The sequence below is a fragment of the Chiloscyllium plagiosum genome, chromosome 35 (genome assembly GCF_004010195.1).
Source record: "Chiloscyllium plagiosum isolate BGI_BamShark_2017 chromosome 35, ASM401019v2, whole genome shotgun sequence".
Classification (NCBI taxonomy): Eukaryota; Metazoa; Chordata; class Chondrichthyes; order Orectolobiformes; family Hemiscylliidae; genus Chiloscyllium; species Chiloscyllium plagiosum.
Window position 1 is genome coordinate 21,117,337 of NC_057744.1, and position 16,344 is coordinate 21,133,680.

Sequence of the window (16,344 nt, forward strand, 5' to 3'; positions counted from 1 at the left end):
CACAAAAATGTGTTACCCCCTCAACCTTTTGAAAAAAATGAACTTGTCCAACAAATGCGGTGAATTTGTTTAAAGACATCATGTAAGCACTTTGTGATATTTCTCGACCAACAGTTATCATGTTGTTTGCCCTGTCCTATTTTCTGCCAATGACATCAAGCAGGAGGCTAAGCTGACTGACATGTCATCTCCCATGCCACTTCATTCTTTTTTGAATCAGTCACCATACTGCGCTTAAGACTATATCAATCATGACTCAGACGATTTGGGAAATGCAGAGCTTCCCCACAGCAACACTTATTAAAATTAGGAATTGGTTGCATGAAAGATTAAGGTCATGAACTCCCACTTAGTCTCCAGTGACGCTGAATATTTTATTCCAAAATAATTGATTTTTTTAAAACATTGACAATAACACAGGAAGGGCAGAGGCTTAGCAGTTATATCACTTGACTGGTAATCCAGAGTGCCAGACTAATGTTTTAAAGGCATGGATTTGAAACCTACCCTGGCAGATGGTGAAATTTAAACATAATCAAAAACTAGTCTAACGATGACCTGTAACCATTATCGTGAATACCCATCTGATTTGCCAATGTCCTTTTTGGAAGGGAATCTGTTTTCCTTACCTGGTTTGCCCTCTGAAATGTCAAGGTTTTGCAATTTATTCAGTTATTTGAGTTGAATCTGTGATATATTTGAAGCGTGTTCTCCCGTTCTCTCCCAGATAGATTGTTTTACAGAAAGTCCAATACCGTATATCAGACGTGATGTTTTCCCGTTAGTACGTGTTCTGAGTCACAAAGAAAATGACTCTTACTCCTTGTCATTGCTTGACGAAATTCACCAAGTTTTTACTGTCTCTTGACCTTTTTTGGCACTCGTAGTTAAAAATAATCTGCAGTTCGTATGGAAATTATGTGCATTCCTAATACGTCGTTAGAATGAATTCTTTGTCAGTTTTGTTTGATCTATTCTGTGAGAAGTCAAACTTAAATCAGCCCAGTTATTTTTTTTTCCCTGGAACATAATTTCCATGTGTTCCAATTAAAAGAAAGTAGTAATGATCTAACACTGAACGTAGATTTCTTTCTCAGACTGCATTAGCTCGTGAGAATTGCACACGGGAACTACTGTTTTATGAAGTTCCCATGCAAATTCAGTCGGAGTTAAAATCTGTAGTGAGTCAAAGCCTCAAGATGGGGGCTGGGAAACACATCCGATCTATTCTGTGCAGCATTTCTGCGTTGATTAAGAGATTACACTCTCAACTGCCACCACCGATTTCCAGTGACGTGTACTGTGGTTGGCTGCACTCGGTTCATTTAATCCTTTACTCATTTGAGGGCATTGAGCACAGGACGGCGGGAGACGATGATGCTCCGGGTCCATCCTTACTGCGGCGACCAGCTTTGTCAGCGTGTTTGAGTCAGGCGTGGAATGCCAGTAGCAGAGTTTGCAGCTGCAGACTGAAAGCGTTTGGTGCGCACAGAACTGTTGCTTACAGTGAAGTGTCAAGTGAAGGTGAAGCACTTGCCTCTCTTCAGAGCAGCCCTGACAGTTGCTTGCTAGTATGTTGTGGCGAGTTGATCCTGGCGATTGGAGAGAAGAGGCAATGGATGTCGGCTACCGTGTACTGTACTGATGAAAAGCTTCAAGCTTGCCTGGTAAGTAGAACGCAACATCCGCAGCTAAATCACGCCACACAATGCATTCCAAGAAAATTAAATCAGCCCAGTTATTTTCTTTCCCTGGGACAGCTGCAGAATAAAGTCTGTGGTCACTGCTGGTGATTAACTTCCCATTGTGAGCGTCAAAGCTGCAGAATGTTATCAGCAATTGTAAATGCAATTTTTTTAAACCTAGCAAGCTCAATCGAAAAAAATGTTATGAAGGCCAAAATGTAGTTTTACTTTGCAGATTCTGAATGTTGTCAGGCACGTAATGAATGTGTTTCTTGCATTACTCTTTACAAATATTAAAACTGGGTGCATGTCGAGAAGAATAGCCTGATACAACTTTACAGTTGTACATACAGTTAAATATGTTCTGTTCCATCTAATCTTATTTTGAAATGTGATACTCTGCTAAAGTGCTGTCCAGTTAGGAACTGTGGCGTACATGACTATACGGAAGTGACTTAAATGAGACCATGAGAGCACTAATAAATGGCAATTATTCAAATCGGTGTTAACGGTTGGCTGACTCTCCTCCTCCCACGCTTGGTTTGATAAATGCAGGCCGAAGACCTCCCCACACCCCAAGCCCCACCGTCGAAAGTGGATTGAGACAAGATTTTTTTTCAGTGCCACTGCATTAGTCCTTTGAAGAGGATTGCTTATAATTTATGATTGCTAGTTTCATTTCTGTTGTGAAGTTCATAAGATTGGCAAATTTGAACATACTGTGATGCTATTAAATGATGTAATGCTTATTTGCATTTAAAAAATTCATTCATGGGATGTAGATATCACTGTCTCTGCCAGCAAATAATGCCCATCCTTTGAGAAGGTAATGGTGAGTTGCCTTCTTGCACCGCTCGAATACTAGAGATGTAGGGACATGCATAGTAATGTTGGGGAGGAAGTTTAAGGATCTTGCCTCTGCAGTAACAGATATAGTTCCAAGTCAGGATGGTGTGGATTGAAGGGAATGTGGAGGTGGTGATGTTTCCATGCATCTCCTGCCCTCATCCTCCCAGGTGGTCAAGGTGGTGGGTTTGGAAGGTGCTGCTGAAGGAACCTTGATGCACTACTGCAGTGAATTTTGTATATGGTATATACAGCTGCCACTGTGCATTATTAGTGGAGGTAATGAATGTGCAAGTTGATGTTTTGTACTATTTAATGCTGGGTTTTCGGAATGTTGTTGAAGTGGCCCCCATCAAGGCAAGTGATGCATATTCCATTCCATCACACGCCTGTCATGTGCCTTATAGATGGTGGACAGGTACTGGGGAGTCAGGAGGTGAGTTACTGCAAAATTTGCAGCCTTTGACTTGCTTTTCTAGCCACGGTGTGTATATGGGTGATTCAATTCATTTTTGGTCATTGTTAACCTCCAGAATATAGATAGTAAAGAATTCAGTGATGGTAATGCCATTAAATGTCAAAAGATGGGTTAGATTATCTTGTTTGAAATGTTCATTGCCTGGCACTTACTCATGCCTGAATGTTGTTCAGGACGTGTGTTGCATATGCAACATAAACACAAGTTCCTTCAGTGCCTAGGGAGTCGTGAATGGTGGTTGAACATTGTGCAATCATCAGCAAACAGGCCCACTTCTGATCTTATGATGGATGGAGGGTCATGCATGAAGCGGTTGAAGATGATTTAGTCTAAGGTACCAACCTGTGGAATTCAGAGCCCTTGTAGTGCAGTGGTAGTGTCCTACCTTGGAAACAGGTGACCCAGGTTCAAGTTTTATCAGAAGAGGTGTGTAACAACATCTGTGAACAGGTTGGTTAGAAAATATCTATCCTATGGTTACGTACTGACCAGAAGCTATTATCTTAGGTTTTCACTTCAGTTCTGGTAACAAGAATCATACTTCAGAATGGAAACTAATGTACTCCAAGTAGTCGAATCAAGTGTGCAGTTCAAGGCAAGCTATCACTGTAACCAGAGTGTTAGTTTATCCAATTTCCAAGCTCATATAGCTTGTGTAGAATTCTTCGAATGTTTAGATTGTTTGCATGCAGTGCATCTCCATGAGACCTCTTACATCTCAGACCTTGAATCAAATCTCCCTCTACTTCCAGCTGCCAGTATGAGGACATGCTATTGTCTTGTATTGTAGAGTCATAGTCATTCTTAAATTTAGTCATTAATCAGATGGAGCAAATTTGTTTTCTCATCTTGGAATTCGTTTTTAGGGGCTTGTTGTAGCACAGTGGTCGTGTCTCTACCCCAGACTGAGAGACCCGGATTCATGTCCCACGTGCTTCAGAGGTATGTAATAACATCTCTGAACAGTTGATTAGGAAAATAAGTGGGATTCTTTCTTCAGGTCTTGTGGCACACTAGTAGTGACCTTAGTCTGATTTCAAGCCCCAACTGCTTCATGCATGCATTGTAACTTCCCTCAATAGGCTGGTTGGACCGAATACAATAGAATCCCTACAGTGTGGAAACAGGCCCCTCGGCCCAATAAGTCCACATTGACCCCTCCAAAGAATAACTCACCCAGACCCATTCCCCTCCCCATTATCTACATTTACCCCTGACTAATGCATCTAACCTACACATCTCTGACCTTTAGATTAGATTACCTACAGTATAGAAACAGGCCCTTTGGCCCAACAAGTCACACGAACCCTCCATAGAGCAACACACCCAGACCCATTCCCCTACCCTATATTTACCCTTGATTAATGCACCTAACACTATGGACAATTCACCTGATCTGCACATCTTTGGATTGTGGGAGGAAACTGGAGCACCTGGAGGAAACCCACGCAGACACAAGGAGAATGTGCAAACTCCACACAGACAGTCACCCGGGGTGGGAATCGAACCTGGGTCCCTGATGTTGTGAGGCAGTAGTGCTAACCACTGAGCCACCGTGCTGCTTTGTGAGCAATTTAGCATAGCCAATTCACCTAACCTGCACATCTTGTGTTGTGGGAGAAAATCGGAACACCCAGACATGGGGGCAGTGTGCAAGCTCCACCCAGATAGGCACCCCTCGCTGGAATCAAATGCTGGTCCCTGGCGCTGTGAGAAGCAGTGTTAACCTCTGAGCCAACTTGCTGCCCTCTAAGGGAAAAATTTTAAAAAGCTGGAATTTTTTTTAAGTTTCTTAATTTTTATTTTCAGTCATGCTGAGAGAAGGGAGAGGTAGACACAGGTGTTTTTAGTTTATTAATTCTGAACTTCTCTGCTGCAGCACCATTATAGATTTGTAACAAATTGCATATGGACCAATCAGGGGGCTGTCGTCAAACAAATTCTCCCTAACTCAGACTCCTGCTGCCACTCTGTGTCAAAGTGTACACCTCACTGTTTCAAAAAGTAACATAACCTGGTATAGTTAAAAATGTACCAATTGACATTTCCAAGTTGCAACTCTGGTGCATTGATTATCAAGCATTGTGTGACTTACGTTCTTGCCTAAGTCTGAACTGCAAAACTGTGTGTTCCCTTACAAGGGGTATTGTTTGACTTTACCCAACTATCGTGCACTACAAGAAATCTGTTAAATTTTAGGTGCACTCCATACTTCTGGAGGAATTGTTACAGGATTTCCTGCCACATATGTGGAGCACAGACATAGTGGGGAAAAAATGAGCAGAGTATCAATCTGACTGTAACTGCCAATCTTTGGAAAATCCAATTCTGTGAATATTTTGAAGGAATTCATCAGGTAGACCAATAAGCCAATGCACCTGTTCGGTAATGATCTATATTACCTGAAGAAGGGCTAATGCCCGAAACGTCGATTCTCCTGTTCCCTAGATGCTGCCTGACCTGCTGCGCTTTTCCAGCAACACATTTCCATCAATGATCTATATTATCCTGATTTAAATGTCACATAGTTCTCCCTCAGTCATTAGGGTATTTTCAGTGTGTTTTTTTTACAGATTAATGATTGTAATTTACGACTGTGTCATGGATGCCAAGCAGGCTTGAGAATGAGTACAGTACAAGTCATTAAAACAAGGCAAGTACAGTCACAAGAACTGAAGCCAAAGGCACATCATTTCAATCAAATCTGCCATAAAATAGGTTGAAACTGTATTGTTCTACTTTCAGAGATAAATCTTGTACTTCACAGAATGGTTGATGGAATTAGAATCTTTGTTGTTCCTCCATAACCACCTTTCCCATTATGGCAACCTATTCTGTTTTTACGCATGTTACACGAGAATATATTTTGGAAAACGAAAGTTCAGTATCTCTTTAATTTGTGGATACTCATGCAGTTTATGGTGCAATAAATTGCAAATGTTACGGTGATGTGAGACAATTTCATGGCAAGGAATAATAGCCAAATATTAACAATAGTGTGAAAGGAGATATGCACAAATACTGCCAATTTTATTACCAGTGTGTAGCAAAATATACAGATTTTGTGGCTTAGAAGATGACGTACTTTATAAAAGTAATTGCAGTTTGGCACCTGACTTATATTTAACATTTATTGCACAGATTTTCCAGTCATTGGAAAACTTGGCCACAGATATGAGGCATGCATAGGTTGCTCTAGAAACTTCCTGGTCCATCGATGAGACCTTCGGCCTTCTTCGTGCCAGCTTTAATTCGTAGCCCATCCCCCTGCATGGAAACCAAACTTAAATCTATATCGTCCTAACACCTGATTTCTGGGAACTTGTCCCCAGTCAGAATTTATCAGTCAGAATTCTCCTGCTACAGATTTCTTTTGCCTAATTTGGCCAGCTACCAGGTAGGAAATGGGAAGCAAACCTTATTATGAGATCCTGGCACTAAATTCAGCTGGGCCATCCCCTTTCTGGTCTTTTTGGTTTTCGCTGCTGCCATCACAATCATCCACACCTCCCTGTCTTCTCCATACATGTTTTCCAACATGGGATATTGAATATTCCTGAAAATTGCAGGAGCCAACACCTGGAAGGAAGACCTGCAGTTTTATCATGAGCTGTCATGGCTCCAATTTGTTATCGCCATGTTTAGTGATATTGCTGCCTGAGGGATTGAGCATGTAGTTATACTTTCCACTGGAGAGTAAGATTGACATCAACGTTCGAGTCCACAGAGTTGGTTTTGGCATCTGGAATTGAATTGTTGACGTGGGACCTCAAGTCCTCAACTCCATAAATGAAACTATCTTCACCTGTAGCTCAGTCTTATTGCCATTATCATCAGCACTTGTGCCCTAACCCTTGACTCCGAAGATAATCAAGTAATTTTTTTACACTACTGTCCGAAAAGAAAATAAAATCAATTTTCTGGGGACTTCATTGGCAGGGTTGGCCATGAATCTGTGCTAGCATTTAGCAAAATGAGGTGTGAAAAGCCATTGTAAAAGACATCTTTCTGCTAACAAAGTGTGCTGAGTGTGGCCTCATTTTAACGAGCATCATCGAGAAAGTTAAAGTACAAAAGAGAAAATGTAGTACGCATTCCATTGGTGGTCTTGAAGTTCTAGTGGAGTTGGTTCTTCTGATCTTTTAAACTGTAGTCAGGCCATTTCCTGGTAAAAGGCTTATGCCCAAAACATTGATTCTCTTACTCCTCCGATGCTGTCTGACCTGCTATGCTTTTCTAGTGCCACACTTTTCGACTCATTTCCTTACATGGGTGATGTGACATTTGATGTTCTTTTAGTTTTACATTCTCAATCTCTGTAATGTATTCCAACTTGCAACGGAAATAGAGTCCTAACTTGAGAATTAAAGATGAAGAGAGAAGTGCAGTTACATCCCACAAGGAGTCATTTTTGATGTCAATCTGCAAACATTTCTGAAAGCTACTGTTTAAAAAAAAAGCAGCTTTCCTGACTTTTATTTAATACTTCCCAGAAAGATGAATGCTGTCATATGACTGACTTTCAAACTGCACAGTTATGGTCCGAGCAGACTGCAGGGTTTGTTTTGCATGTGCTGTCAGAAGTTCTGACAATCTAAGGTGTTCTCCAAGAAAGACAGTGAATTAATCCTTTGTATCTGATTTTCCATAAGCAAAGATGGTTAAATGTTAATGTCTCAACCATGACTGCTTCTTTGGACCAGGTGAGGAGAAGAATAAATCAGCTTCTCTCTTTACAATCTTCCTGGTTGATCTCTACTAAGATTTTTGATTTTTGATCAAGGCTGTACATCTCTCCACTAAAAGAATCATAGAATAAAATTCCCACAGTATGGAAGCAGGTTCGGCTATTGAGTCCACACCGACCCTTGCAAAGAGCTTCTGACCCAAACCCAGCCCCTTTTGCTGTACCTGGAACCCTGTATTTCCCATGGCTAACCCATCTAGCCTGCACATCCCTGGACACTATAGGCAATTTAGCATGGCCAAACCTGCACATTTTTGAACAATGGGAGGAAACTGGAGCACCCAGAGAAATCCACACAGACATGGGGAAAATATGCAAACTCCACGAGAGTCACCCAAGGGTAGAACTGAACCCGGGTCCTTGGTGCTGTATAGTTAATTAATTCTAATGGACCAGGAAGAAGCCGGTAACAATATTTCCTTAAATAAATGATATAACAAGAACATTACAGCACAGTTCAGGCCCTTCAGCCCTCGATGTTGCGCCAACCTATGAAACCAATCTCAAGCCCATCTAACCTACACTATTCCATTCACATCCATATATGCCTATCCAATGACTAGTTGGCAAGTCTACTGCTGTTGCAGGCAGTGCGTTCCATCCCCCTATTATTCTCTGAGTAAAGAAACTACTTCTGATATCTGTCTTATATCTATCATCCCTCAATTTAAAGCTATGACCCCTCATGCTAGTCATCACCATCTGAGGAAAAAGTTTCTCACTGTTCAACCTACCCAACCTTCTCATTATTTTATATGTCTCAGTTAAGTCACCTCTCAACCTTCTAGCCAACGAAAACAGCCCCAAGTCCCTCAGCCCCTCTTCATTAGACCTACCCTCCATACCAGGCAACATCCCAGCAAATCACGTCCGAACCCCCTCCAAAGCCTCCACATCCTTCCTATAATGTGGTGACCAGAACTGCACACAATACTCCAATCATGGCCGTACCAGAGCCCTGCACAGCCGCAGCATGATCACTTGGTTCCGAAACTCAATCCCTCTACCAATAAAAGCTAATACACCGCATCCCTTCTTAACAACCCCATCAACCTGGGTGGCCACTTTCAAGGATCTATGCACCCAGACACCAAGATCTATCTGCTCATCCACAGGATCTTACCATTAGCCTCATACTTTACATTCCTGTTATTCCTTCCAAAGTGAATCACCTCATACCTCTCCGCTACCTACTCCATTTGCCATCTCTCAGCCCAGATCTGCAATTTATCTATATCCCTCTGTAACCTACAACATCCTTTGTCACTATTCAAAACTCCACCGACCTGAGTGTCATCCGCAAACTCACCAACTCATCCTTCTACGCCTTCATCCAAGTCATTTATAAAAATGACAAACAGCAGTGGACCCAAAACAGATCCAGGCCGCACACCAGTAGTAACTGAACCCCAGGATAAATATTTCCCATCAACCATCACCCTCTGTCCTCCTTCTACCAGCCAATTTCTGATCCAAATCGCCAAATCAACCTCAATCCCATGCCTCTGTATTTTGTGCAATATGTTTTTTATCTGCTAATCTTAGGGGGAAAAATAAATAAAGACTCAATGTCAGTCTTGCACAGTGCAAAGCCTAAAAATGAATGCCTGTAACTGGCTTCTGGATACAGGAATCACTTTGGTCAGTTTGAATTTGAAAGTGAGAGTAGCAACTAGAGTTCATGTGGAAACTCGTTAAGATGGGCCAAATCCACTTATGGCCCCTGAAAGTCATGTTTCATTAATGCTGTAAAAGAAATACAAATAAAACTGCTGCTTACAGTGATTCAAAGAGATTAGGAAGAGAATTTTTTTTGCTGATGTCACCGGCACCATCTGTACATGTGCAAGCAAGTCACCGTCTTGGCATTGGCACGACACTCAGTTTAAAAGAGAGTATGGTTCAGTTAAATGTGTGTTTATTCAATGAAAAGACGTGGATATTAAATCACTGAATAGAATTAAAGATTAATATACCATATTTTATAACTATGACAACTGCATATTAGTGGCACTTAGGAGTGCAGTAGAAACTCCCAGCAACAATGTGTCTGCTCCATCCTCCATTTTCAATGCGAGGACCATCAAACATATCTATGAAGTCACTTCCCTAAGCATTCAGGCAAAATTTCTGGGTATTCACTTTCAATAGACTGGACACTTGTATGTTTGAGAACCATTCTTCCTGCCAGGTCCTGTTTTCTCAACTTTCAAATGATCAACTTTCCAGGCAATATCAAAGAATACACTTCAAAACACTCTGAAATTCTTCTTTAAAAGTGGTGGAATTGACATGAATGACAGTGAGGAACCTGCTACCAGTCATTTGGAATAGTGAAACCTTATCCATCAACTGCATCACCCTTTGACTCTCAGTGCCTTAAGGATGAGTCAAAGCAGGGTCAAGGAAGGAAAGGAAACAAAGCAAAGTTCTACATTCTGGAAAGCACAATGTTGTGGAATGTCCTACTCCATGTGCACAATGATCTGCGTGTTGAGGAGTGGCCTTTTAAGTCACATGAATACAAGAAACTGGAGACCTTGAATTGAGGAACAGCCAATGACGTATTGTGTATTAGAACATAGAACATAGAAAAGTGCATACAGAACATGCCCTTTGGCCCACAATATTGTGCTGAGGATTGATCCTAATTTGATTAGATTAGATTAGATTCCCTACAGTGTGGAAACAGGCCCTTCGGCCGAACAAGTTCACACTGACCCACCCCTCAATTCACTGCTACCCTTGGGCATGTCCAGCAATTGCTTAAATGTCCCTAATGACTCTGCTTCCACCACCACTGCTGGCAATGCATTCCATGCATTCACAGCTCTTTGTTAAAAGAACCTACCTCTGACGTCTCCTCTATATCTTTCTCCTGATATCTTAAAACTATGAGCCCTCGTGCCAGTCAGTTCTGCCCAGGGGAAACGTCTCTGGCTATTGACTATCCATACCTCTCATTACCTTGTATACCTCGATCAGGTCACCTCTCTTCATAAGGCAAGCCCTCCAGTTCAGAAAGCATCCTGATAAACCTTCTTTACACCCTGTCCAAAGCCTCTGTATCTTTCCTATAGTGGGGTACCCAGAACTGGACACAATATTGTAAGTGTGGTCTAACCAGGGACTTGCAAAGCTGTAGCAAAACCTCGCAGTTCTTAAACTCGATCTCCCTATGAATGAAAGCCAAAACACCATATGCTTTCTTGACAACCCTATCCACTTGGGTGGCAACTTTGAGGGATTTATGTACTTGAACACCAAGTTCCCTCTGTTCCTCCACACTGCCAAGAATCCTGTCTTTGATCAGCATTCAATTTCAACCTTCCAGAATGCATTACTTCGCATTTATCCTCTTCCCTGATTACTGTCAAACCCCCTAATGCTACGTACAAGCCTGTTTGACAGTGGAAGATATGACATCTTTAAATGGGTTTTGTCATAAAATGAAACTTAGTGGAAATTTGCTAGACTCTTTCGACAGCATGTTGTAGTTTCCACTGCTTGTGTGTTTTATACCAAAAAGAATGACTGCTATAAGCCAACAAATGTATCATTATGCACATTTGTTGTACGTTAGTAAAACAGTGTCTGCCAACTGTGGGGTAGTACGATAGCTGAGACGATTTCCTCTGAGCAGAATTCAAACAAAAGTCATGCCCTCCTTAGCCTCACTGCTGGACTTGGTATGCATTAGGTCAGCATTAGGTTACAAATCAGTTATGACTTAAACTAGTAGTCCCAAGCATTCTACAACCTGCTCCTGTTCCTGTGTCCCTCTAAAACAGGAAAGTTATAATGTTTTAAATTTAAGCACTTGATGTTAACCTCTGTTGCTTTTCACTTTAAGTTAGGTTATGTATTAGCCTAATAGTTGAACAGAACTGACAACATGGAAGTGGAAGGTTTTGGGAGGGCTGAACTCAATGTTATTTTTCCCCTCTTTGAGTGTTAAATACTGTTGGAACAAATTAAACTGCTGTGGAATTTCTATTTGACTGTATATTGCCTGTATAAACAAGTAGAAATGACAACCAAGTAATTTCAAGTATTGATGATTGTAATTGCAGATGTGACAATAATCTGACTAATCCAGTCAGATTCATAACAGATGTTGGAATTATGGAGTGTTATTGTGTGACATATTTGAGTAGTGAACCTTGTTTAAGTTCTTTGATTTCTTGTAATAATAAACAAGGTTACTGTATTTAGTTTGATATAGGAAGCAAGCAGAAATTGCTGGAAGACAACTGATTGTTTACTTTTAACCAAATTGTTAACAAATACTCTTTTTCTCATGTTTATTTCTTGGGTAGTTGTGTGCACAGGCTTTCTTTGTGACCCAGACCCTTAAATTTCCCGGTTCAACTTTGAATAGATCCTCCCGTTGCTTTGACAGATGATTGTTGAGCAAAAAAAACAAGTTTATGATCTAGGTTAATGTTGGCTCACATGACATTAAACTTAATCTTGATTTGCATAACTTGATGAACAACCTGCACATTTGAGTGTTTAAGTGGGTGGGGATTGTACTGAATGTCTTCCACTCCCTTAATACAAGGCAGATAATACTACACTGGGGCAATGTGTGCCACAACTATAATAGCTGAAATGGTGCAGATTTGATATTGGACTTGCCATTCACCTGGATGAGTTGCTGAATAGACTGAAAAGTCACATAAGCCCTTGACGTCACAGCATTCATTTTGATCTTCTGAACTGTCCGCCGATGTATACCTTGTGAGGTTACCAAAGCTGTTGGCTCCAGGTGTCCTTGGGTAAAGTGCCAGTTAAGGCTGACAACGTGGAGCTGGTTTAGAGGCACCAAGCACCCACCTTCACACTTCTGCCCACAATTGTATACAGGGATCATCATAAGCTGGGCATTATGAATTGAATAGCAGAAACTATTTGCGATTCTGACATTGTGACTTTTTGTGGATGAAGAACATCTTATGTTTCTTCATCGCCCTAGTCCTTCCTGGCCCTTTGATCTCAGAAGAATTGCCCTCTGTTATTCTAGGGCTGACAGGAGTTTGTGGTTAGATTCCTTTAAATTTCTCTCAAGTCCTGTGAATATACACAAAAGAAATGGCATACACTAAGGAAGCTTAGTAGACAACTGTACCAGGATATAACATCCACTAGTAGATGGCTGAGGGACAGTATTTTGTGGTATGTCTGCTATTCATCTGCTTCTCATTTACTCTTAGCTCATTCCAAATGCTCTTTTAACGTTGCTGCTTTTTTTTTTGGTCAATCTTGCACGTCCAGAATGGATTACATTCAGGCTTCACCTTGGACTCTTGCCACATTTAAAGGGCTTTGCACATAATATCTTATATTTTTACTTTGGTAGACCATGCAGAATCGCTTACAACATGTGATGAGCTGTAAGATGGCTGCGAACTGGGAAGAACAATAGTACAATGATTCTGGGGAACTTCATCAAGCAGAGTAGGGGGATAAAGATTCCAATCATGGTGAAATAAGAACTAGAGACCTATCAAGGAAAATGTGGACAATAGATTACCACAGACTGAAAATCAACTTTTTCCAAGAACTAGGAGAAGGCAAAATCGATTCCCAAAGACAATAACACTTATAGAGTACAGATATCCTGAAAGTGACTGGTTTCAATTTGTAATGACCCTGCCTGAGAGTTCATTTTTCCTGACCATTGTCAGATTTGTGTGCCAAGAGCCATGGATCAGATTACTACCAAAATAATCAGTTATCAGTGGAAATAAAATTGCAAAAAATTATGCGCAGTGATAGCAAAAGGCAGTATGACAAAGCATATTTTAAAATGAGCAAATTAAATTAAAAATAAAAATGAAATAAATATTTTGCATTTTTCTTCAAGCTTTAAGCTTTGCTTAGATCCACTGAAGCTGACTGAAAGGACTATCCAGCCCAATCCTCTTCTGAGCAGCTGGAAAATTATGCAAAGATTTGTTCCAATCCATTACAATGTTTAAGCTCCTTTTTGGAGAGACCACTTCACAACTGACAAAAAATTGTGATCAGCGTTAAAGCCATATTAATCTGGTTATGTCAGGAGTATTCGGGCTTTTTACTTTTCATCTGTTATGTTGGTTAAAAGCCAAATAAAAAGATGTAATTTATACTCGCATTAATTTGTACAGCTCAAGTTGCTGGTAGTAATGAGTTTTTGAATTTTTCCAATATCAGCCTTTTCCGAACCAACAGACTCATTGAAAGCATACAAGTTGATAGGAGCTACTGGCATAGATACAACTAAGTTGACGATGATGGCTCAAACTGTAGAATTTGGAGATGCATTATTTTGATATTCATGTGTGCTGAATGTAGAAAGATATTCCGTCTCATTTACATACACTTGGAATTAAATGCAATATGCTTGCAAAGTTTGGCATGTGTCAACAAAAAGAGTGGTCTTGTCCACTCAGTTCTGAATCTCTTGTATCTATGGCTTCTTGTTCTGGACTTCTTACCTTTTGAGAAGCCACCTGTTTTTATGAATAAGGTAACAAATAGGTTAATAAGAGAGGTGCATTATGAGAACTTTTTGATTTGTTGCTCTGAAGGAAGTTGCAAACAATAAGTTCGCAATTTCAGTTACAATTTTTAATGCAGTTGCTGCATGATGAAAATGTGCCATTTGCAGCTGAATTTTAATTTCTACGTCTACAAATTATTTGTTCATTTGAATTGAATTTGTGCAAAAATATATACCATTTAATAAAATTGCTTGTTTATTTTCTACTGGATAAATTGAATTTGCAGCAACAGAATATATATAATTCAGAGGGTAAAGGCACGAGCAATTGCATTATCTCAGTGGCTACTACTGTGTCATATCAACTGTTTTCCAACTGCTCTATGATTTTGAATTGTTATAAGTATTATTGATATTTCAAGCATATTGTAAGTGACTGAACATTGTACAAATAAATGCCAGGATTTGATTATAATTAATGAAATCAAAACAGTTATAATGGCCAAAGCCGCTTTTTTTTGTTCTGACTGTTTATCATTATCTATGTAAACTTTCACTGCTTTGGTACTTCACAAACTAACCTGTCCTTCTGCTACAATGAAACCTTTTTTAACTGATAAACCTGATTCTTCTGAATTGAATTAGAAAACTAGTGGCCCTTGATCTTTTTTCCCTCTGTATTTCATAAGGATTCAATGTTGTAAACATTTAATTAACACTATATGACTGTACTTAAATTTTCAGAAGACATGTAGTGAGGTTCCACATTAAAGATTACTATCAGGATAAGAGCTCATTGTATAGAGGGTAGTATATTAACATGGATTGATTGGCTAATAGGAAGCAGGGTGGGAGTGGGTGAAGGAGTGATGTGCTACAAGGGTTAGTGTTGCAGCCTTATATTTAACTTATTTGCAGTTTATAGAAATGAAATGCTCAAATATATGTTTGCTAAATATACTGATACAAAAATTAATAGGAAATTAGTTGAAGAGGATTTCTAGAGTCACTGAAAGGATTCAGATAGATTAAGTGAGGGGAAAAAGTAACAGGTGGAGTATAACATAGGAAAATGTAAACTTACCCATTTTAGGATGAATAATAGAAAATTAAATATTTCACTTTTCTGGAGAAAGATACAGAGTGACCTGGGTGTATGAATCATAAAATGTTAGTATGCAGGTACAACAAGTAATTTGGAAGGCAGATGAATGTTGTTTATTGGAGGAGGTTCAAAATATAAGTGCTGATGTTTAACAATATACAAATGTGCAAATACATTAATTAAACTGACTCTAGAGTACTGATTTCCTTATTTAAGAAGCAACAAAATTGCATTAGAGGCAGTTCAGAACCAGTTCGTTCAGTTGATTTCTGAGGAAACAGGGTTACCTTTGTGAGGAAAGGTTGGCCATGTTGGCTTTTATCCATTAGGATTCAGATAAATGAGAATTTATCTTATTGAAACCTATAAGGAGACTTGGAAGGGTTGATGCTGAAAGATGTTTACTCTTGTAGAAGGGATGATCATTCGGGGACATGTTTAAAAACATGGGCTTTTATTTAAATTATTTATAGTGTTATGGACCAGGCGAGATCCCTCAAAACATTTCAAGAAGGTAGCCAAGACGCAAACTTTGCTGGTTGTTTAAAGCAGGTGTATAGTGGATATTCCATGAGAGAGTCAGCTGGTTAAACCACTTAGTTTTAAACAAAACAGAATGTATTTAGTGAATGAAACACAAACAACAGAAAACAGAATACTTAATAACTTAGAGGAGAAAGTGAGGTCTGCAGATGCTGGAGATCAGAGCTGGAAATGTGTTGCTGGAAAAGCGCAGCAGGTCAGGTAGCATCCAGGGAACAGGAGAATCGACGTTTCGGGCATAAGCCCTTATTCAGGAATGAGGAAAGTTTGTCCAGCAGGCTAAGATAAAAGGTAGGGAGGAGGGACTTGGGGGAGGGGCGTCGGAAATGTGATAGGTGGAAAGAGGACAAGGTGAGGGTGATAGGTCAGACTGGGGTGGGGGCGGAGAGGTCGGGAAGAAGATTGCAGGTTAGGAAGGCGGTGCTGAATTCGATGGATTAGACTGAGACAAGG

General features: G+C 40.1%; 1 protein-coding gene across 7 annotated transcripts in view; it reads left to right on the top strand.

The window, feature by feature from the left end:
- Positions 1-16,344, top strand: part of LOC122540691 (protein Aster-B-like) — a 640,121-nt gene that overhangs the window by 402,256 nt on the left and 221,521 nt on the right. The window contains exons 1-2 of one of the 7 annotated variants that reach the window (XM_043676781.1): positions 1,041-1,667; positions 3,876-3,951. The exons of 5 other annotated variants lie outside the window; for them this stretch is intronic. In XM_043676781.1, coding sequence (XP_043532716.1) covers positions 3,932-3,951 — 20 coding nt within the window. In that variant the 5' untranslated portion in view covers positions 1,041-1,667; positions 3,876-3,931. Of the gene's footprint in view, positions 1-1,040; positions 1,668-3,875; positions 3,952-16,344 lie in introns of those variants that run through there. One more of the 7 variants, XM_043676780.1, reaches the window with a different exon arrangement.